The sequence below is a fragment of the Alexandromys fortis genome, unplaced genomic scaffold (genome assembly GCF_014885135.2).
Source record: "Alexandromys fortis isolate MF-2015 unplaced genomic scaffold, M_Fortis_MF-2015_v1.1 scaffold_118, whole genome shotgun sequence".
Classification (NCBI taxonomy): Eukaryota; Metazoa; Chordata; class Mammalia; order Rodentia; family Cricetidae; genus Alexandromys; species Alexandromys fortis.
Window position 1 is genome coordinate 1,562,347 of NW_026068010.1, and position 22,983 is coordinate 1,585,329.

Below are 22,983 nucleotides of genomic sequence, written 5' to 3' on the forward strand. Positions count from 1 at the left end.
CACTAGTGAAACTCAGAGCAGACACAGCCTTGCTCAGGGGCTTTCAGTAGCACAGAGCTGGGCTGCCCATTTTGATAGCAAATCTACAAAATGTTCCATTTTCAAGGGTGGAGTACTCTGTGTTAATGATTCCCCATTGTAAAGCTTGGGTGGGAATCAAAGCTTTCCACTGTTTGCCACAGTAGCCTTATCATCTGAACTTAAAGAATAATTTTTCTCCCTCATCATCAAAATCAACCACAGTATGAAAAACATAGAATTTTTTTGGTACCAGGAAGAGTATTGCTTAATATAATAATGGAAAATCTCAACATGGCCTAAGACAATGGGCTTTGTTGTCTGTGCATTTATCAGGGCCAACCACTGGAGCGAGTAGCACGAAAACAAACACACAAACAAGCACAGCCTGTTGAGCTTGGCACAGTGACACACACCTTTAATCCCAGAACTCAGGAGGCAGAGACAAGTGGATCTCTATGAGTTCAGGACCAGCCTGGTCTATGTAGTAACACTTTCTCAAAAGAACATAAGCAGCCTGTGAATTTGTTTCTTATTAAACACTGGTAACTTTATGTTGATCTTTTGTGCACATGTTCGTTATTTTTCTGCTCTTTACCCCCCATCCTATGTGCTGAAGGTCAAGGAGACACACCCTTCACCTTTGCCTTCCATTCATTATGCAAAACGAAATGCATTCTTTAACTTCAGCAGGATAACAGAGTCAATTTCAAGCCACATATGGCTTTGTTGGGAAACCAAATACAAATCAAATGGAGTCTCCTTAGAAAGTTCTTAAAGGCTGTGTGATAGATTTAAAAGAAAGAACTTCCACAGAGGTCTTTCAGGATGAAACAGCCTTTTTGACGAAAATAGTTAACTTAGGAATCATTTAAGAAACTGTGAAGAGAAGATTTAGTGGATAAGAACACTAGCTGCTCTTGGAGAGGACCAGGATTTGGGGCTCAGCCCCCACACCAGATGGTCCAAGATCAACTGTGACTCCTGTTCCAGTGAATCTGGTGCCCTCTTCTGGCCTCCGAGGGCACCTGAACTCACATGGGGTACATACAAATACACAGACACATAAAAACAAATCTTTCAAACAAGATTCTATGTAGACAGACTAAAAGCGTCGTCAGAAAACTGCCAATTTTAGCTATTTAAATAAGAAGTATCCTTGCTTGTTGAACATAGTGTGAAATGAAGTCCTTCAGTTTCTCTTCCAAACATGGCAGCACGAGCCCCGATTAGACAGAAATCACAAGTATCCTCTTTAAGGAAGGCGTTTAGTCAATAAAATACCACACTTTGGTCCACATCGGAAAGCATACACCATAGTGGGGACAAAGGCCTAGTAATGGCATATCCCACTTACTTTGTACACACTGTCTATGGTACACAGATTCTGTGGTGTTCACACAATAAGAGCTTTGTCTAAAATGCATTTCGTAGGGTGTATCCTTGCCAGTAAGCCGTGAACAACTGAGTATATCATGAGACATCCTTTTTATTTTGAGTCATCAACCACCTCCCTTCCTGGCTCTGCTCCTAGCTAGCCCAGTGTGGCTACAAGCAATAATCCACTTAAACATCTGAGGCAAGACTCATTTGTACAACCTCTTCTAGCCTCTGACTTTTGTGACCTTTGACTCTGAGGTCACAGCTATTCATAATAAATTAGAACTCTCATGTTTAGGCTGGGCATGTCACCACCACCACTATCATCATCATCCCTATCGCATGCTGAAAATATGTATGCTTAATAAAATAGCAGATAGCTCAATTTGGAAAATTGATAATAGATCTAAACAGATATTTTCCCAAAGAACATAAGAAAAGATGAAGGATGTCATCAGTCAGCAAGGAAACAAAAGGCACAAATAGAATGAGAAATTGCTTTACCAAAGCGCCAGAATGGCAGAAGTCAAGAAGACGGCAATGCCCAGTGTCATCACATAGGCAGGGTAGAAAAATTGGGAGTGGGGCCCCGAAAGGCTTTTCCAACAGTACAGCACCTCGGGAAAGAGTAGCCACTTAAAAGCCCCAGTACAAAGCTAAACCCATTAACATACACATACATACATACATGCTCACACTCATACACACACACAATAGATAGAAATCACTTAGAAAACTACTGTTTCATTTTATATTAAAATTCCTGATTTTTTTCCAGGCACATGACTTTAGTCTCAGCACTCCACAGGAAGAATCAGGCCACTCACTCTGTGAGTTCGAGGTCAACTTGTTTCACATAGTGAGGTGTAGACAAGCCAAGGGTACATAGTAAGGCCCTATCTCATACAAAAGAGAAACAAAACAAAAAAATTAAGAACCTGGCTTCTAATTTATTTGTTTTAAACTCAAAGCTTTGTGTATCGATTCATTTCAGATGTGAAACATCTGCTTTTCATTTGCATACCATGTTCCCAATATAACATAATCCTACATGATAAATGGCCTCTTTATCTAAATATAATTCAAATATCGCGTTTCAAAAAATTAAACTGAAGACAATGAGCCATTTCCCAGTGTTATGTGAGGTCAATTAAACACAATTCATAATAAAAGAGGGTTCTCCTCCCCCTTCAAAATGGATCTTATTAAAAGCCCATATTCCACAGTCTGAACATGGAAGAGACTTTGTGACTGGCAGGGAGGTGTGGGGGTGGTGTGATTGTAAATTTCTAGAAACTAATGAAATTTGTATCTGAGAAGCTAATTCTTCCAGAGCTCTTGAATTTAAGAGAGTGAATTTCAGTCTTGGTCCCCGGTGTCTATCACAGTGTGTACAGGCGGAGACCCTGTGAACGCGATGGCTCAAAATGGCACCAGTTCTAATCACTGTGCTGAGACAGCCTAGCGGGCCTCCCCAGGAAGATGGAGGAAGGCTGCATGGCTCGCGGTTCATCTGCCAACACACTGACACAAGGCGAGATTCATATGGAAGAAGAATATATGAAGTCTCAGCTGGGAACACAGACTACCTTGGAAAACGCTGAGCTTTGCCTTCCCAACAACTGTCCTTATTGATCTGTTTGGCTTGGGTGCCTGGTGCATGCTATGGGCCGGCGCTCTCACTTACTGGGGCCCAGGCCCTATGTGTTTGAAATGCCTTTAAACTAAGAACAGAGCTCAAGAAAAGATGCTTATCTGAACACAGGCAGACAGACTGCTTGTTGCTGCTTCTCTCTGATTAAACTCCTGGGCCAGGAGGTGGGCGAGAAATGGGAGAGTTTTTTTTTATTACACTCTTCATTCATTCAGTTTCAAGGAAGGGAAAACCCCTCCCTAGCTGGGATTCCCAAACTGAATTCTGTTTAGGACTAGCAGGAAGCTGAGACTCAATGCTGACTAATCCTCATGGAAATGAGATGACTCATGATTTTCCCATGGACACCGGCACCTCATGGAGCATCTTCAACTCAGGTTAGATGTGGTACTTACAGCTCTTCAGGATCCACCAGGTGCCCAAAATGTCTACAAAGCTGCTGTTCAGAAAGCAAATATGTAATTTGTAAAAAGCTTTGAATCCCAGAGACTTGCTGTTCCCCTTAAAGCCCTTCTAGGATAGCCACCATATTTTCACACTAAACCGTTGCGAAAATTCACTAGTTTCTGGCGAGGTTTTGCTCTTTCTATGTAATCCACACATCATTAAACTCAAATAATGAACTCTGACATTTTTGTGTTAAACGAAACTTAAATCAGCCAGATATTGCTTGCATCCTGAATCCAGGTGCCACAGATCAAGCCAAGAAGCTATCTAAGGAGCCCCTGGAGACAGCTTGGTGGGTAAACACACTGGCTTGCACAAATCTGATCATTTGAAGTCGTTCCCTGGAGCTCTGGTGGGAGGAGAAATGAGTCCCAAATTCTTAAAGGGAAAACCATCTAAAAAACTGTGTATTTTAAAATGTTTACCAAAGAAAACCCCTCCACCCACATCTCACCCTTCCTGCTGACACATAGTGGGGCTATGTCTGGAGAGTTGTCTCCTGGCCTTTTTTATTTTACTGGGCACTCGTTTCTCTGAGGGTCACAGGTTAACCTTAATCCATCATTAGCCCTGTCACCAGCTACCATCAGGAGCCTACCCTTCCAGTGACCTGGAGCCATGCACAGCTTCTTTTCATGTGACATCAGAATTAATTGGGTTGACGGGGAAAATGCCACTTTGACCAAGTAGCTACCTTTTCCCCAGATGCTCTCCTCCCACGAACTGCTCTTTTATTGAAATCCCCTCCATCGAGCCTACCAATGTGTCATTTCATCTTACCACTCCATGTCCTAGAAGGGTCACAATCTGGTTAGCAGGACATGAAAAGTGGCTTGTATTTAGTGGAGAAACCCGTCAGCCCTCATCTGGTTATACAAGGGGACCGTGAACAGAGACAAACACCCCTAAAAAAGCATCGGGTATGTTTTCTGTTAGATTTATCTCGGTTTTCCTTGTCAATAGCAGGATATTTGGTTCGTCTGCTGTATCCCCCATCGGCTCACATTCTTTGCCAATGCCACTGTTCAGAGCACCGTGGAGAAGCCGGGGCCCTGATGCCACGCCTTGCCAAGAGATACATGCTGAGCGATTGTTCGAGTGGACAATCACACATTGTTTTGGGCAAGAACACATCCTTTTTTTCATAAAATGAACACCTCAAACAACCACAGTAGCTGATGATGGCTCAGGGGTGCTGGTTCAGCAAATACACAATATACGTGAAAGTCAATGTGCCCCGCTCTTGTCAGTGGTGCATCCTGCACCTTCCATTGAGAATCACAACCCTAGACAGTTCTATACGATGATCCAGAATCAGATCTCTGTGGAAGAGAAAGCAACTGGGTAGAATGGCACTGTTAGGTGTGGTGGGAATTGTCGTCAAGTGCCTGTGCTGTCCTAGATATTACAAGGATAGTGCTCAATTATCTAGAATGACAAACCCCACTTTGGTTAACGGTAGTCTCCATAACCTCTGTAAGCAATGAATTACTGATCTGAAAGCAGCGGATGGTACATACACCACCCAGAGTTTTCACTGCAGACTCTTTTCCATTCCTTCCTGCTCAATGGCAAGGTCTCAAGCACATGACAGATCATGGCAACAGCAAGGTTGGAGATGGCACAGCAGACTAGAGCACTGAATACTCTTCCAGCACCATACATGGTGCCTCAAACCTTGTGTATCTCCAGTTCCGGTGGATCAGATGCCCTCTTCAGGCTTCCATGGGTACTGCACACATGGTGCACATACATACAGGCAAAATACCAGTACACATAAAATTTTAAAAATTGCAAAGGCACATTTTACTCAAGTTTTAATTCTGAATCAAAATTAGTGCCTCTTTGTGTAATAAAATGAAGAAGACAGAGTATCAGGCATGCATGTGTGCAGGCAGGCAAGCATGTGCTGAGCTATCCATGCAAGCAAAAATCCAGAAAAGATTAGTACAGCCAACCCAAAGTTTCCTATATTTTCTTCAACAGTTTCAATTTTATAATCTAGAGTCCAGTTTTATAATCTAGACTCTCTGTAAGGGAGATGTTTTAAATCCATTCATTAGGAGGAAATTGAGACAGTTTCTGTCTATGTAGCCAATCCTATATATACAAACCCTATGATCTTTGAGACTTCAGTGGCCAGGGATGGCAAAAAGCGATCCATCACATCAGAATGGAGGTTTGTAAAGCTTCGACAGCATAGTATTTCTAAGTCTCTCTCTCTCTCTCTCTCTCTCTCTCTCTCTCTCTCTCTCTCTCTTTTTACTTTTTACATGTGTGTGCTATGCATGGGTACGTATGTGCCTATGCATATGTATTTGGGCACATGTGTGTGGGTATGCCTACATTTGTGCAGATGGAGGCCCAAGGTTGGTGTCCTGGATCATCTTCAATTGCTTGTCTCATTAATCACTGGGGCAAAATTTCTCAATCAGAACAGGACTCACCCATATGGTCAGCCTCTCTAATTAGCTTGCTCTGGGGAATCCCCCGTTTCTGTCTCCCAGGGCTGGAATTGCGGGTTAGTCACTGTGTCTCCCTGCCACTTACATGAGTTAGGGACCCAAACTGTGGTCCTTGTGTTTGCACAGCAAGCACCTTAACCACTGAGCTTCCTCTCCAGACATACATACGTTCATAATACATATATACATACATACATACTTAAAAGTTTTGTTTTGAAAGAGTCTCCTATGATGCTCAGGCTAGCCTAGAACTCACTATGCCATGCCTCCACGTCCTAAGTCCTGAGATTACAAGTAGGCATCACCACAACTAGCTGAGAGCGCACATCTGAACCCACAGAGAGAAGGGGAGCTCGTAATCAAGATCACATTCTCTTTTTTTATTTTGTATTTTGTGAATTAATTTATTTATTTACCTATGTGTGCATATGCCATGGTGTGTGCATGTGTGTGTGCATGTGTGTGTGTGTGCATGTGTGTGTGTGCATGTGTGTGTGTGCATGTGTGTGTGTAGAACCCATTTGACAAACCCCAAATTACTTACATTGCAATTCATAACAGTAGTAAGATTACAGTTATGAAGTAGTAATGAAAATAATTTTATGTTTGGGGGATCGCCACAACATTAGGGACTGTATTAAAGGGTCACAGCACTGGGAAGGTTGAGAACCACTGCCCTGGTCTATACCATGAATGGTTTGCAGGAAGAGGAGACAGCTTTTAACCAGAATGTTCTGGTCCAAGGTAGGGAGCGCAGTGGTGCCGCCTGGATTCTTTGGACTGTTTTGGCGTACTTAGGTTCTATGCTGGGAACTTTCATCTGCTGAGATAACCTCAGCTTGAGAGCCCATCTCTAGCAATGGGCTAGACAGCAATGGGTCAGTGGCTGGACAACTTACACCCCATTCTCGGTTCTCCATCAAGAGAACATAACCACGGGCTGCAGAGATGGCTCAGTGGTTAAGAGCATTGCCTGCTCTTCCAAAGGTCCTGAGTTCAATTCCCAGCAACCACATGGTGGCTCACAACCATCTGTAATGGGGTCTGGTGCCCTCTTCTGGCCTGCAGACATACACACAGACAGAATATTGTATACATAATAAATAAATAAATATTTAAAAAAAAAAGAGAGAGAGAGAACATAGCCAGCTCAGCCCAGGCCAAGCAAACGGACTGGACCCAGGGAATGATCCACAAGCAAAGCAGCATACACGCTCTGGGAGAATTATTGCACTCCTGAGCGTGTTCTTCCAGCCTCTTCCTTTCACACACACACACACACACACACACACACACACATGGATGCATGCATGCAGTTCCTAGATGGCTGACAGCAGGCGGCAAGACTCCTGCAAACGCCTCTGAGGCCCCAAGGATGGTCTCAGACACAGCTTGAGGCTGTCAATCAATACTTACTGAGTGACTACTATGTGCCAGGGCCTGTACTGGCGCCAGAGCAGCAAAGATGGCTCAGAATCAGTTTTTCTGCATAAATCATTTTCCTTCCTCCCAACGTTGACCTCGTAGGAGATGCCACTCAGATACCGAACAGTTGATACCAAGAAATCTAGACGACTGCTGATGTCAGCAACCCAAACTATTCACGCTTTGCGCTTAATTAAGCACGTGCTATGTAGTACTGTCAGGCCCAAATTCTTCACTTAACTAAGCAATTCACAGCCATAGAATTTGCTGTACGATTCACAAAAATAGAAGCGTGTATTCAGTGGCAAGCATGAAGCATAGTGAATTATAATTGCATCGGTTTTCATAAACAAATAGGAAAGGTCCCTTGAGATCATCACTATAGTATCTTCTGAGGGAGCAGGTTAAAATGGCTTCAAATAAGGTCTTTGCTTTGTTTTTTTTTGTTTTTTGTTTTTTGTTTTTTTTTTTTTTTGAAACAAAGTCTCTTATGCAGCCCTGGCCGACCTGGGTTATATAAGACAGTAATACAGACCAATTGTGCAGGCCAGGCTGGCCTCAAACCCACAGAGATCCTCCTGCCTCTGCCTGCTTCGTAGAACCACACCTGGCAAAATGAGAGTCTTCTAGGCACGACTCTACTCCAGTTGAAGTCTGGGCAGTGGTGACAGGCTGCGGAACTGGCATGAAAATTAAAGCGAGGAGAAACCACAGAATCCCAAATCCTTTGGAGAACATACCTTTCTGTGATCTCTCCTGCCAGATTTATAGTCAACAGCCTTGCCAAATGGAGACTGGGTCTCACCAGCACACGGGCTACTTCTGGGTCCATGTACATGGACTTTAACACACAAAATAGCACCCCCCATAACAACAGTCACAACCCCAAACAAGCTGTTATGTCCAAGCTTTAGATTTTACTACCCATAAAAAATTATATATCTGGTCTCTGAGTTTGTCAGTTCAGGAAAGATAAAGAAAAACTGAAATTTCTGAAGACTGGGATTCTTGTCCATTTGCCGGACAAGTGACTGTGTGTGGAAAATGCCTCACATAGCAGGTTGTCCCCTCCCCGTTCTGAGGGCAGGGGACAGACACCTGGTGAGGAAGAGAATCTACACCAACAACGTGGGCGAAACACTCCTTAGTCTCAAGAAGTCACAGGTACTCAAATTCTATCCCAGGCTAAACACTGTTATTCAGTCTGCATGCCCGCCACCTCCCCCAGCTCTAGAAGAATTCCCTGCAGGGAGGATTCTCGGACTATGAAATCTTTCTTTATACAGACAGTATCGCAGGAAGATCTGGCCCTGCAGAAGACGGTGAGTGAAGAACTTTAAACAGTATTTTCTCAAAAGACTGTTAAGCACAGATGAAGCTGTCTTTTCGCCCATTTTAATACGGCTGGTTTCCCAAACGCTAACTTAGAAAGCAGCGGTAAGCAGCAAGCAGTGTGATAACTCCCGTTCGTTATCATTTCCATCTAAAGCATGACCGCATAGGCCACATTTTCCAGCAATTTCCTTGGAGCAAAAGCTAAAAGTCCTCAGTAGGTGGCAGGATAGGGTTTGTCTCTGGAGTCTCACAAATTTCTCCGTCTGCTCTGATGAAACAGTGGCTGTCCCTTTCGGCGGATTAGGACAAACACGTTAACGCTATTTTCTCTTCTTGACTTATTGCAGGTCTGAACATCTCAAGACAGAGAGGAGACAGACGCGAGACGCAGTGGAGTACATCTCAGTGAGTGTTGCCCACTGTCCAGCCCAACACAACACACACACACACATATAAACACACTCAAACATACACTAATAGAAATATACACACACACTCACACACACATACACATACTTAAACATATATATACACACACTCACACATATATACACATACACACTCACATATATATACACATACAAACCTACACAAACATACATACACACGTACACATAAATACATACACACTAACATACATACACATATACAATCATACAAACATACATACACTTAAACATATATACACACACACTCATATATATACACATACACACCTACACAAACATACATACACACATACACATATATACATACAAATATACATCCATATACACAATCATACAAACATACATATACATGTATACATACATGCACCATAAACATACATACATATACACATGCACAGAAACATACATATACACATACACACAACCTTCTAGTGTCATTCACTATACAAGGACTCAAGCAGGAAACTCATCCCAGCCAGAAAACAAGAGCCTCTAGCAAAGACTTTTGAACTATTATCTTCCCGCAGATGAACTAGGTTTTTATTCTAATCCCTGAAAACAAAATGTGCTGTCTTTTCTCGAATCCCAAGGATTCCCCATCAAGCTATTTTAGGAAAATGTTGGGAAGACAGCTGATTTTGAAATCGAGAGGCAAGTATTTGCATTCCAGCCTGTCTGATCCACAGTGTGTAGCTCACAGCAAGTCATTCAATTGTCTCAGTGTCAGGGTTCCAAATCCAAAGCTCAGAGTGCCTGTGTTGGATGGTTACCAAGAAGCCTGCAGAGTCTGGATCTTTTCCTCCTCCCTCACTCCAGGCCACAGAACATCTGCCTTTACGGTATGACACACTTCTGAAGCTTCCCCCCCCCCCCCCCCGTAACTCTTCTCACAGGTACACCGGCCCCGCCCCTGCTTCACCCCTGGCAAGCAACAAGTCTCTGAGGGTGCAGGGTATAGAAGGTGCCAGAGGAGCATGGGATTCCTGGAAACTGGCAGCGAGCAGCCCTGGCTTTCACTGCTGACCCTCCTCGCGAGAATTTGCTGCCACCCTCAGTCAGCAACCCTTTCTACTCTCAACTAGTTTAAGGCCAGGTCTTCAAGGGCAGTTCGGAAGGCCATGTCATGCCATATTCATAGAGGCTTTGGGGATCCTATTCTGATATTTCTGTGAGCGCTCTTGACTACCCACGGAAAGAAAACCCACAGGAAGAAAAGTCCGCCTTGATGGAGATCTCAACTGTGTCTTTCACACACAGCAGTGAAATCTCCCAAGGCCACTTTAAGATGGAGTAGCAGTGGCTTCTCACATTCCTTGAGGATGGCAAAACTCCAAGGACAGACTGACTTGGAGGCCCAGGGAAAACAAACACCCCCTCCTGCAACCCTAAGAAGGCACTTTCTCCTCTGCTTTGCCTCTAGATTGCAACACACCAAGAGAGAATTCAGTGTCTGGTGAAAGAGGGTTCAAACAACACCAGCTCTACATACCACTTAAGACAAGTGTTCTGTTTACCCACTTTCCTAGAAGCTTTGTGGTACCCCAACGAGAGTTCCTGCACCCTGTTTCCACTTGGCATCCATCTGGTGGCAAGGAAGATGGACGCATCCTGCTCGGCTGGTGAAAATCACTCAGAGTTGTGAGGACCATCATATGTCTGGGACAGAGTGAAGGGAGATACACAGTGAAAGTGCTTGACAGTTGGGGTCCAGGGTACTCCATCCCCCTACACACACACACACACACACACACACGCACACGTGCACACATGCACACACGCGCGAGCACACGCACACACATGCACACGCGCACAAGCAAGCTCCTCTGTCCCTAGAGAAGAGGGTCAAAGGTCAAGGACCCATGAGCTAAGACTTCAAGAAACTACACAGCTGCTACCAGGCAGGGTTGCAAACACTTTTAATCCCAGCACTCAGGAGTCAGAGGCAGAAGTATCTTTGTGAGTTCAAGGTCAGCCTGGTCTATAAAATGAGTTCTAGCATAGCCAGGGCTATATAGTGGGACCCTATCTGGAAAAGGAGGAGGAGGAGAGGGAAGAGAAGGTGGTGATGGCAGCAGCAGCAGCAGCAGCAGCAGCTACAAAGTGGCTGACGCTCGAATTTCAGGACACTGGAGTCACAGTAATCCTAAGAGGCGGCTGTGCCAAATCAGCATGCCAGACTAAGTCTGGTCTGCTACACACACGATTTATGAATGGGAACCTCATCCCATAGGTCAATATAGTGTCGTTCCCAAGTATCATTGTAAGGGCCAAGACGTTACTTAGCACTTGGTATTATGTAGCAGTCACGATAATTTTCTTGGCCAAACGCCAACCGAGACAGAAAAGCAAAGCGGAAGTGTCAAATGGTGCTGCCCCTCCCCTCAGAAAAGGCTGCCTCCCCGCCCGGGAATCTGGGCCAGGACTACCTTTGAGCAACAGAATGTCACAGAGTGATGTGGGAATTTCAAAATGCAGGCCTTCAGACATGTCGCAGTCTGTACTGCAGGAATGTTCCTGCCTCTGTGTGAGAGCCCCAGCTGCACTGTTGAGTCAGGAAAGGCCACAGGGGTAGGGGGCAGTGCTGAGGTCTCACTGAACCGGCCATGGACTGTGGCTGACCAGGTGACTCAGGTGAGACCTAAAGGAAACCCCCAGCAGAGTCCCCATGTGTCTAACCTGTAGCACTCTGAGAGGCACGGAACTGACATAGGCTGCCAAGTCCGGGGACAGCTCGCTATGCTGCCCCAGATGGCAGACACAATGGCCCCCACCCTGCAGAGGCCGGAGGCTGTGTGCTCTGTCTGAGGATAACAGGGCCACCCATTATCACACCAAACACCCGAGAAGGATTCCTAGTGCTCTCAAGGTGAGGGAAGCCGCTTGGACATCTGGTGCCTCACAAGAATTCCAGCGTCGCGATTCCCAGGCAGTGACTTTTGACAATGAAGACCCCACCATGACGCGCCAGCATATTTTTCTAGCAGGTAGTCAAGAGCACTGACCCCAGCTGAGGAGACAGAGATGGGGAGGTACCCTAGTGAACCAATCTTCAGGTAGCTCCAGGTAGCATCTTACTGGGACAACTGGAATGACAAGGGATTGGACTGCAGCCCTGTGGGTGACCTGGGTGGGCTGATAGTTTGACCAGGACTAGTGTGGAACTAAAGAAAAGGCTGAGTGTCATGTAAAATAAGAGGGGGGGTTGGAGGTACTGTTAGCAGTGTTGTTGGAATCTGCATCCAGCTCCTGATTGTGTATCTGCCGCATAACCACCAGAGCAGACCAATCTCAGAACACAACTGACTTCGGCACATTGGCTGGGTACCTGACTTGCCCTTGGTGTCTAGGGATTTCTTCTGTCACAATTCTCTGATACATTCTCTTTCTGGTGGGACCCCTCTGAGATGGTTTCCTCCCCCTCAGTCTAGACATGATTTATTTAGTGTCTGTTACAGATCAACACCCGTGTAGCGGCCTCCCACATGGCCAGGCCTAGGTTGTGTTCCTTAGGTCCCCTTCTAGCCCAGGTGTGTCAGCCACTCCCAGAGTTTGTTAGAAAACGCACACTGCTAAGGGCGAGGAGATGGTGCGGCCAGGAAAGCGCTTGCAGAGCAATTTTGAGGGCCAGAGTCTAATCAAAGTGCTTAACACCACTGAGCCACCTCTCCAGCCCCAAATTTGCAATTTTTCATCTTTGCTGGGGACTGGAATCCTCTGGAGTTTTTAAATGAGCAATGCTGGGGTCCCACCTAAAACACAGAGTAAAGTTGGTCACGGGTGCAGAGCTGGCAGGCCAGTTCTTCCAGCTCCCAAAGTAATCTAACAAAGAGCCCAGGCTGAGGACCTGGGTTCTGAAGAATCGAAGGGTCCCCAGTAATCCTTTGGCAGGCTGAGTCCTTCCTATCAGGGTTTTGCTGAAGGTGGCCTTGAATTTAAGTGATTTTATATTTGTGTATAATAAAAGCAAAATTTTTCGGTCATAGCAGGATCACTTGAGGCCTCTTGCAACAAAAGAGTCTGGCAATTGTTACAAGTGTGTTTCTGTAGACCACATGGGTGGGTCTGTGAGCAAAAGGAAATCCCATGGAGACCCCACCCACGCAATGGAAGCATAGAAGACCTGCTGACGAGAAGTGCCTGGGAGCAGTGTGATTATCTGTGAAAGGACTAAAGCGTTTGCCAGGACTGTGCCATTGTGGAGTCAGGCACCGTGCAGACACCAAAGGCACTGGTCTCCCAATCAGAGGGAGGCCATGGCAGCCACAGCACCAGGCAGCAATGCCCCCTTCACAGCCAAATGGTCCAGGAAAGGGCACTTAGGGACTGAGGTTCATTCCAGTGTTTGGAAGCAATGCCCCAGAAAGCTTCATTTCTGGCTAAAGCTTGGCCAGTTACCGCCGTTTTTGCCATTCTCCACCATATCTGTGCTTTTGAAGACGTCAATTTTGTCTTCCACGATTTGGCTAGTCATGACTTCCTTGGGATGACAACGGCTGTCTGCTTGGATTAGAGGTCCCGGGTAAGTCTGTGAGAAGAGACTAGAAATAGGCCAGAGGAATCCCACACTGGCCACAGACCTATGTGGGAGCCAGGAGAGGCCCATGGCTAGCCTGACCTTTGTCTCCTCTGTCACACAGCCAAAGGCTACCTCTAGGGTGTGAGGGAAGAGAAACTGAACCCTGGCACTGGAGCTGACCATAACCCCTTCACTAAAACCCATGCATCTCCATTTTAAATGTGGAAACTAAAGAGTACCTAGGGATCGACAGTGACCCACTCTGATGCGATGTGTGTGTGTGTGTGTGTGTGTATGTACGCGTGTGTGCACATGTGAGTGAACGTGCACGTGAGGCTGCTGCCGTAGGACACGTGTTGAGAAGCATATTGGGGTGTTGATATGTGTGTGCAGCGTGGGGGTGGGGTAGAGGAAGGGATCGATTTTCACTCTAACTGTGGGTGTAAGTTTGCCTTTTTTAAAAAATCAACAATTGTACTTTTATTATCAACTATTTTCTGATTGTTTCTTTGCATTTAATTTTTAATAAAAAATTGATGTGCACGTGTCTGTTTGAGTGTCAGCTTCTGTATGGGTAACTTCAGAGGTTAGAAGGCGCTGGATCTTCAGGAGCTGGAAGTGGCTGTGAGCCACCCATCACGGCGGCTGGAACTGAGCTCCGATCTTTGGAAGAGCAACTGCTCTTGTTCACCGAGTCATGGCTCTAACCCTTCATCTCCTTTTCATTTTTAACTGAGAAAATCATCACATATTTATGCGGTAAAGCGTGGTGTTTGACACGCATACAGCTGGGGAGAGCAATCCCATTAAATAATCCCATGTAACCGAGGCCTAGCAGGCAAGCAAAAACACGTGAAAGAACGGGAATGAATGCAGCCCTGGCTCTGAGAGGCGACGGGGAATGGCACCGGTTCTGAAGGATCAAAGCAGAGAGACTCAGGCTCTTCCCCCAGAGAGGAAGGACGAAGACACCTGACCTACAAAGAGTGCAGGAGAGGGACCCTACAGGAGGCTGCATATCCGGGTCACAGGAGGGCAGGAAGAGGCCTCGTTCTGTCCAGAGACCCCAGCAGGAGCTGCCCTGCTGCGCTGGGTTTCTCAGGTAGGGAGGAAGGGATGGGGAAGGAGACAATGATCTAGCAGGAGGAAGCAGCTCAGCAGCAGGAAGGCCCATTGGAAGGAGGGTAATTCCTTTGACAGGGGCAGGACTAGCGTAGATGGAGCAGATGTGGAGGAACCAAAAGACAGATTTTAGCAGCGCCAAAACCACGGCTATCCCAAAGAGGGAGCCCAAAGGACTCCCGGGAAAAATTAACCTTAGCATAAATATTTTCATGGATTTTTAAGCAGTTTTTTTTTTGTAATTCTTCATTTAAACCTCTTATGGGCTTTGATAAAAGACAAGTTCATGCTTAAGATGTTGGGAAGGTAGCTTAATGGTAGAGCCCTTGTCTAGCCCGTGACAGATCCTAGGCTTAATATCCAGCAACACAAGATTCTACTGCTACTACTACTACTACTACTATTATTATATTACTATTATTATTATAAACAAGCAAATAGATATGGTTTAGAAAAAGGTGGATTAAATGCTAACTCAACAAATGTCTGGATATCCCCACTTGGTCTGTGGTAGAGGAAATACATAAAATGAAGAAGAAATGATGGCGGTGGGGTGGCCTGAAGAGTGTCTTCCTGGGTCTGCCAGTGGTGAACGGCGGGGCTGAGGAAACATCACAAAACTACCTTCTCAGTTCCTGAAGCTGGGTCAGTAAGGGCTCATGTGAGACACAGATCAGGTCTCCTCCCAAAAAGCTTGACTTGGAAGACAGAGGCAGCAATCAGAAAGGGTCTTCAAGCACCCAGGTTTACAGAGGCCGATGGGAAATGCCCAGAAATTCTTGACATCCCCCCCATATCCGCCCTGCAACAATGCAGGAAATCTAGCCACTATCTTCAGTCGACTGAGGAGAACCGTTTCCTTAAGAACACCCCCACACCCCCGACGGTGCTGCGAAGGCAGAGGCTTTGCTCTCCAGATCTCCCTCAAATACACCATTCCCCCATTTCCTTCCTTCAGTCTGGTATGGAGTCCAGCAATTTAACCAGCAGCAGGCAGGGTCTACAGCACCCACCGCATTCTGCCTTCACAGCAATCCTGGAAAGCGCCTGGCAGAGGCCCTGTTGTTCCTCTGGTCCTCTGTTCCTCCGGAGACACTCGGCAGAAGGAAGCCAGCACACAGGATAGTCTGTCCAACTCTCTTAAGCTAAACCCAATGGGCCAGATGATTTTATGCTTTCAGCCACTCGCAGTAATATATTTTTACTTAAAATAAAAAAAAAACAAAGCCCGTGGCGATCTTCCAATAGCCTCCCTCCTCTGTGCACCATATCAAGCTACATTGAAAAATGGTTTTTACCTGCAATTACCTCACATCCCCTAGCTTGGACTGAACCATCAGCTAGCAGAGGGATGGATGGCTTGCGCTCTCTTTCTAGCCTCGGGCTCACTCCCACACTCAATTAAAAACAACACAAAAATACTCTGTTGTTTGTTTTCTCTTAACTCAACTGCACCAGGCAGGGAAAAGACCAGCCACAGTCCCACTGTGTTCTGCTACATAATTCCCTTCAGGGAATCACTTTCTCAAAGGGGTGGGTGGGGGAGTGGTGGGTGTCATTAGAAAGCCTTTTTCCTCCCCTTTTTGGTGATTATCACTTCAAGTTCTATCTGATACACATTGAAAGATTTAGAAACGTCTCCATAGTTTTGGAGAGGGAAAGTAAGTAATTATTTGATTTGTCTTTTAAAGTCACAAAAAATAATGGGTTCGATTATCAAATAAGTGGTTTGGTAGCCTTGTCAGACTCTGAAACAGTTTGAGAACATAGCCGGTTTAAAAAAAAAAAAAAACAATTAAGTGCTAATGTTTCTTTAAAACCAAAAAATACATAGGGGATTAAAGTGACTGATGGCCTCAGAAAAGTTAGTGCGACCTAGTCTCTGTCCTAATTGCACATTCTGCTTGGGGTGCGGGAGGCCCAAGCAAATGATCTGGTGGCATCCTGCATCAGCTCACCCCTTGCAAAAGAAAGCCCACTAAAGACCAAGTTGATTGGTTGGTCTAGAACATTCTACCAGAGAAGATGTTGTGAGCCCTGCTAAGAGAGGCCTAGCTTGCCAGCCACTGTGTCCAAGGGCTTAGCACCCACTAACATGTTAACATGTATAAGAATGGAGGGGAGCAGAGAGAACAGAAAGACCCCATTCTGTTCGTTTCTTGGAATTTATTCATTGAATTTTATAGTTAGAAAGGAGCTTTAGAAATCAGCAATATTTTTAGGCCGGTGGTAGTGGCACACACCTTTAATCCCAGCAATGGAGAGGCAGAGACAGGCTGATCTCTGAGACTGAGACCAGCCTGGTTTACAGAGCGAGTTTCAGGACAGCCAGGGCTACACAGCAGAACTGTTTAGAAAAATCAAAAGACAAACAAAAACAAAAAGCAAAACAACAACAACAAAACAACTGTTTTTTTCTAATTTCTACATTTTTAGAAGAAAAATACTAACTGGGGATCACTTGAAAAGAAACTATATAGCCTATTAAAGACTTTCAATCATAAAAAATTAATGTTGCACACTTAAAAAAAGAAGACACTAGACAGCCAACACAGTTCCCAGTTTATCTGCAAGATGATCAGTTGATCAATCAGACGATTGACCGGAAAACAACATGGACCCACAAGGGTTCTAAGTAATGATCATTTAAAATATGCAGTTTTGGGGAAAATATGGCTCTGTTAGCCTTGGAGAAAACAACAGAAATCACTATGGAAAATGATACTAATAAGTAATATGAGGAAGGCATTATATTCAGTTTGGGAAGAGGTATGATCATTAATTTATAGTTCAGGCTGACTTTAATTCGCCCCACAGCCAATGTCCACGCTAGGTTAGACCGCCCTCTGCTTTAAGCCCTGAGTTCTAGAGTTACCGACAAGGACCTCACATCTGTATAGCATTATTTGATAATTTACATTTGAACTTAGAGTTACTATTGGGACTACCCCGCCGTTACTATAATTTAACTATTTCTAATTAGTTCTACCAAGCTAAACAGCAGTTGCTTGGAGAAAAGTAAGGAAGGGGAGGGAGAGAGGGAGAGGGAGGGAGGGAAGAAGGGAGAGAGGAGGGAGGGAGGGAGGGAGGGAGAGAGAGAGAGAGAGAGAGAGAGAGAGAGAGAGAGAGAGAGAGAGAGAGTCAGAGTCTAATCAAGGGTGTGGTGCCTTAAATCTTAAACAGAAGACAGGTAACTTTTATAAAAACAGTGGTCTCGATGCAGAGAGGACCCGAAAGTGCGGAAATTACGGCGTCCGTCAGTCTGTAAGGAGTAGTAAGTACTGAGGATATAACAGTGACGCAGCTCAGCGCCCAGCGAGCGCTCCAAGGCGGCTCCCGATAAACCCGCAGTCAGACCCTCTCACATTCCCGTACAGCCTCAATCTGCCTCCGCTGTTCTCAAACACAAATAAAATTACGCTTAGCTAAAACCAAGCACGCTTTAAAAACAGAAAATAAAGACAGGTGAGTGAAGGAGAAAATCCAATAAAACATATGATTTTCCCCTCTGTAGTTTGGAGGTTCAAAGTAATTTTTTAACCTAGTTTTACCTTTACATAATAAATTAGTATTTAAACTCTCTAAGCAATTATATTTTCATATAAACAGCTTTCCCAAAATATTCGTGAAATTGAAAATAAAATATTTAATATCATTATTTTAGCACTACCCACATGGAGTTCTATTTTAATTGTCAACCCCTGCTCATTACTTTGAAACGACAGCCAGTCTTGCACATTCCAAAGGGCTAATTTTTACTGTTTAACCTAGCTGCGGGACATTACAATTCTTCCTGACTTTTTCCTATCTTCTTTCCCAAACAAGTGACTTTAAAGAAAGACTTTCTCGCGCTCTCATATCTGACTCTGCGGAAAGGGACCCCCGTGAACCTTTCGCCATTCCCGCCCGCTGCGCTGGGACCTGGAGTTGGAGCTCCCAAGGTCCCTCCAGCTTTGGCCTCTGAATGACAACAGCTCCATCACGGTAATTGCTCTTCAAATCTGTTGGTCCCTGATCGGTCCACCGCGGGTTTTTCATGTCCCAAAGAAAGATGATTTAGAAGGTGAGCATACCTCACCAATTCCTCAAGCTACATCTTTTGATTCTGGACGATTCCGAAATCTGAAACTATCTAGCCTAAGCTGCCCTGGTAGTTCTGTGTCGCTAAGGCCGGCGACCGGGACCTCCCACCCGGCCCGCTCCCGCGGAGACCCCACCCGGGAGACAGCGCTCAGCGAACCTCTGAGAAGAACCGGCGCTGACTTGAGAGTTCCCCAACTTCCCTGGGACGGTCCCAAACGGGTCTGGGAAATCAGAGCTGGCCCTCTTCTGGGGTCCCTCCGCTTGCCGCCGGCACGCGACCCTCCCCAAATTTGTTCTCCTCCTCAGTTCTAGTGGCACGAGATTACGGAGTTACGAGCAACTCTAATGCCCCTCCTCTGTCCACCCCACCGCAGCCTCTATTTCTTGCTTGCTCCAGACAGCCCTTGAGGACCCAGCCACTGTCTGGGAGGAAGATCTGGGTGTCTGAAAGGTCCACGGGCACCCAGAGTCTAGAGAAGGCGACCTTACCCAGTAGCCCGGCAAAATACTAGCGACTCCGCTGCAACCGGCAACCCGACTGTGACCCCAGCGTAGATCTAAGGTGAGTCTGGACGGTGATGCCCGCCAGTCCAGGTCAGCCACTTCCAGCGGCGCCCACTCCGAAGGTTTAAAAAAAAAAAACTGTGTCCCACCACTGCAACAAGTGTCCTCGGCTCCCGCTGGAGCTCGCTTCCCGGGCTACTGCCCGGCTCCGCCGGAACATCATCCCACGGCTGCCCATCCCCGCCCAGCTCCGACTCAGGGTCTCTGGCGCGCCTCACCTGTGAGAAGCAAACAGCCGAGCAGCGCGCACAGCAGGACCGCGGTGTGCCAGCAGCTGACCATGGTGAGCGCGACGCGGCCTGCTGGCCCGGTGCCCGCGCTCTACGAGGCCGACAGCGCAGCCGCCCGAGCCGGTCCCCTGGCTCTCCTGCCTGGCGCCGCGAGAGCCCTTCTCCGCGCCTGCAGCCGAGGTCCCCCTCTTCGCCGTCCGGCGTCCGCTAGCCGCTGCGCTCGAGCCCCGGAGCCCGCTCTGAGCCGCCGCCGCCGCCACTACCACCGGGGAATGTCCGCCACCGCGCTCGGAGCCTCCTGCGGACCTCGCTGAAGCGCAGCCGAGGGCGGGGGCGATTTATAACCTTCCCCAGCCCACTTCCTACCCCGGCACCTCCTTCCAGTGACGTCAAGGGGTCCCCCACCCCTCATCCGCCTCCCCACCTACCCTCTTCTTCCTCCCGGAGGGGCGGGGGCCGGCGAGGGCGGGTGGCCCGGAGCAGGAGCGCGCGTGCGGAGGAGCTGGGAGCGCGGGTCTCCCGGCAGGTTCGCAGGTTCAGGGTTCTTGCTCCGTGCCCTCCTGTCCCCGCCCCTCCTGCCCATCGCTCTCAGGAAATCCTTGCCCGGTTCCCTCCACCAGGCTTACTCAGCTCTGGGGACTGCCCGAAACTGAGGAGGGGACCGGCTAAGTGCACCGCCCTGCCCCTGGGGCGGGAAGTCTTATCCTAGGGAAGCTGGCCGCGCCTCCGCAACGGTGTCTCTGGCACCGAGGAACGAGGCGCAGTCGGGCGCTCTCCCGAACGGTCCCGCCGGTCTCTGACCCGGCCAGGCCAGAGTGTCCCCAGACGGCGAAGGAAGGCGCCAGAGACCCTCCACGTAAGGCACTGGGACCCGGAGCGTCCGAAAAAACCGGACGCTTTGCCAGGGCACCTTCGGAAAGAGTGCGAGTCGCGCAGGTCCCAGGGGAGGGAGCCTGTGTCTTTTTCGGCTGCATAAATGCACCCGCCCAAGTCATTTCCTCAACCTTCTGCTTCCTAGAAGCAAAACAAGGAATAACGTGTTACCTTTTAAAAAAGACAAGACGTGAAACATGCTCCTGCAACTTGTGAGCGCCAAGAACTTGAAGTCTGTGTCTGAAATGCTGGATGGAAAAGAAATCTTTTTGGTGGGCGCTGACTAGCCAAGACGACTGACCTGAATGTTCTTGGAACAAACACGGGTGAAATTAACTTGAGGCACTAGATCATTTACGATGACACTGATTCCACGTTGTTCCTCAATTATGTATCCATTAACTCAAAGCTGAAGTCGTCCCGGCCTCCACGGAACAGCCCAGTCTCGTCCTTGTAAATAACGCAGGTTTGAAAAAAAAAAAAAAAGCTCACTGGAACCTGCCAGATGCCCATGATAAAATTGCTCCTAAATGGGATCAGAGGCTCTTCCTGAAGGACTAGACTAAATCTCCAGCAGGGAAGGTTGCTCAACCTGAGTTGCCTTACTGCTAAGAGTTTTGGGCCACCACCACCCGCAGCTCCACATAGGCACCTGGAGCGGCAGAGGAGCTCCAGCGAGCGACATTCCTCTCTCCTACTTGGTCCAGGAGAAAAAGAAAGGCCGCTATGAGCCGCAGCTCACCTGCGGGGTCGCCCATCGGATTCTGATTCCCCTATATCACTCCACCGGGGTCGGTGCTCCTGAGCTCTGCCTCCAGTACCGCATTCTCCTACCGAGAATCACGCTCGGAATGGCCAGCCACTACAAATAATTAGTTATTCTCCCCCCACTGACTCTCCAGCCCCAGACAGTTTGAGACACACCCACAGCTTCAGACTGTCCCTCTGTCTCTCCTAGGAGCTCTTGTCACGCCCACACATCTTCCACGAACTCGGTAAGGCCCTTAAGCAGCAGCAGGTGTTTGGACTGGGGAGCGCTTGTCAGTGGAAAGCCTGCGGCTGGAGGGGATTGGCGTGCGCTGAGCAGGTTGACAAATCAAGAAGCCAGGAGGTTCACGACGCTGGAGGGCTGTGGAGTCCGCCACCGGCACGGAAAACAGGCTTGGCCACAGTAGGGGAAGACCAGGGAGGGACACTAGTGACTCGCAGGGTGTGGGGAGCGCCCCAAGTACATCCCGCAAAGGTTTAGTTTAACACGGTTGTTTTCAAAAGATTTTTTTTTGACATTTTTAAATACTCAAGAAAACACGAGCCTGTTGCCAGAAGTGATCCCACAATGAGTTTATGAAGCCAGACAGGTATTTGATCGACAGCCAAAACAATCTATAACCTGAGATGTGCATCAGTGATACTAAAATATTGCTCAATTAGCTAAGACTGATGGACTCATACTTGGATCTAACTTAGATTTGTATACTACGGTCCTCCATAAGTTCATCCTTTGAAAAGTCCCAGGCTTTTAATACAGTCAGCAATTTCCTCACTGCTACTTCTTCTGTAGGGTGCATTGACTGTGTTTTTATTGTTATTATAAAGAATTTTAAAATGACACAAACTGTTTCATTGGTGATTTCAATTTCACTTTGATGTGGAGAATAAAGGAGTGAGACTTAGCCCTCCCCCCACAAAGAGCTAACACCTTTGAATTCATGGGCTACAGGACTCTTCAAACTAAATCACTCATGAAAGAGGTTCAGTAGATCCTTCTGATGGGAAAGATCAAATTCAACACGCTTGGTATGTGTGAAAGACCATTTGCAGTAGATTATCTGCTTGCTTCCTGCCCATGTACAAAAGAACATTTCATCTCCTGCTTGCCTGGCAAAATCAGACACTCTCTGGTGTTATCAGCCACATTCTCTCGACGTTTCTTTCTTGTCCCTATTCAAGAAGGTGCTGCTGTCCAGTCAACAACTTAAATATTCAAGACTGAACAAGAGGGTTGGGGCAGCGTCTGTATGAGTGACAGGCGAGGAACTCAGCTGATCTTCCTACAAAAAACAGGCAAGGACACACTAAGCTTGGGTGTTAGAGAATCCCCCATCAGTATACAACACAGAGCTTACTTACAAACAGCTGATGATCTTAGCAAACCATTCTGCTTCATTGGAAGAAAAACAGACAAACACACACCTCTTAGGACACCTTCTCCAGGCAGAGAGGCTCCTTGGTCTAAGCACAGCCTTCCATATCTCTTGCAGGAAGTTCTGATGAGCGCCCAGACCAGATAGAATCTTACAGCTTTATTGATCAGAAATGGATCAGCTCACTAGAACAACAACAACCAAAGTCTTGTTTATTTCAGTCACCCAGCAGTAGGCCATGGGACTCCTAAAGTGCACAAGGCCCTCCTCTTCGTGGC

At 46.9% G+C, this 22,983-nt stretch overlaps 1 protein-coding gene across 2 annotated transcripts in view; it reads right to left on the bottom strand.

Annotated features, from left to right (window-relative positions):
- Positions 1–21,921, bottom strand: part of Flt1 (fms related receptor tyrosine kinase 1) — a 162,276-nt gene extending 140,355 nt beyond the window's left edge. The window contains exon 1 of one of the 2 annotated variants that reach the window (XM_050161872.1): positions 20,117–21,921. Coding sequence is in view for 1 of the 2 variants with exons in the window: in XM_050161871.1 (XP_050017828.1) it covers positions 19,677–19,740 (64 nt within the window). In the remaining variant the exon portion in view is untranslated. Of the gene's footprint in view, positions 1–19,676; positions 19,822–20,116 lie in introns of those variants that run through there. The other variant, XM_050161871.1, reaches the window with a different exon arrangement.
- Between the last annotated feature and the right edge of the window lie 1,062 nt (positions 21,922–22,983).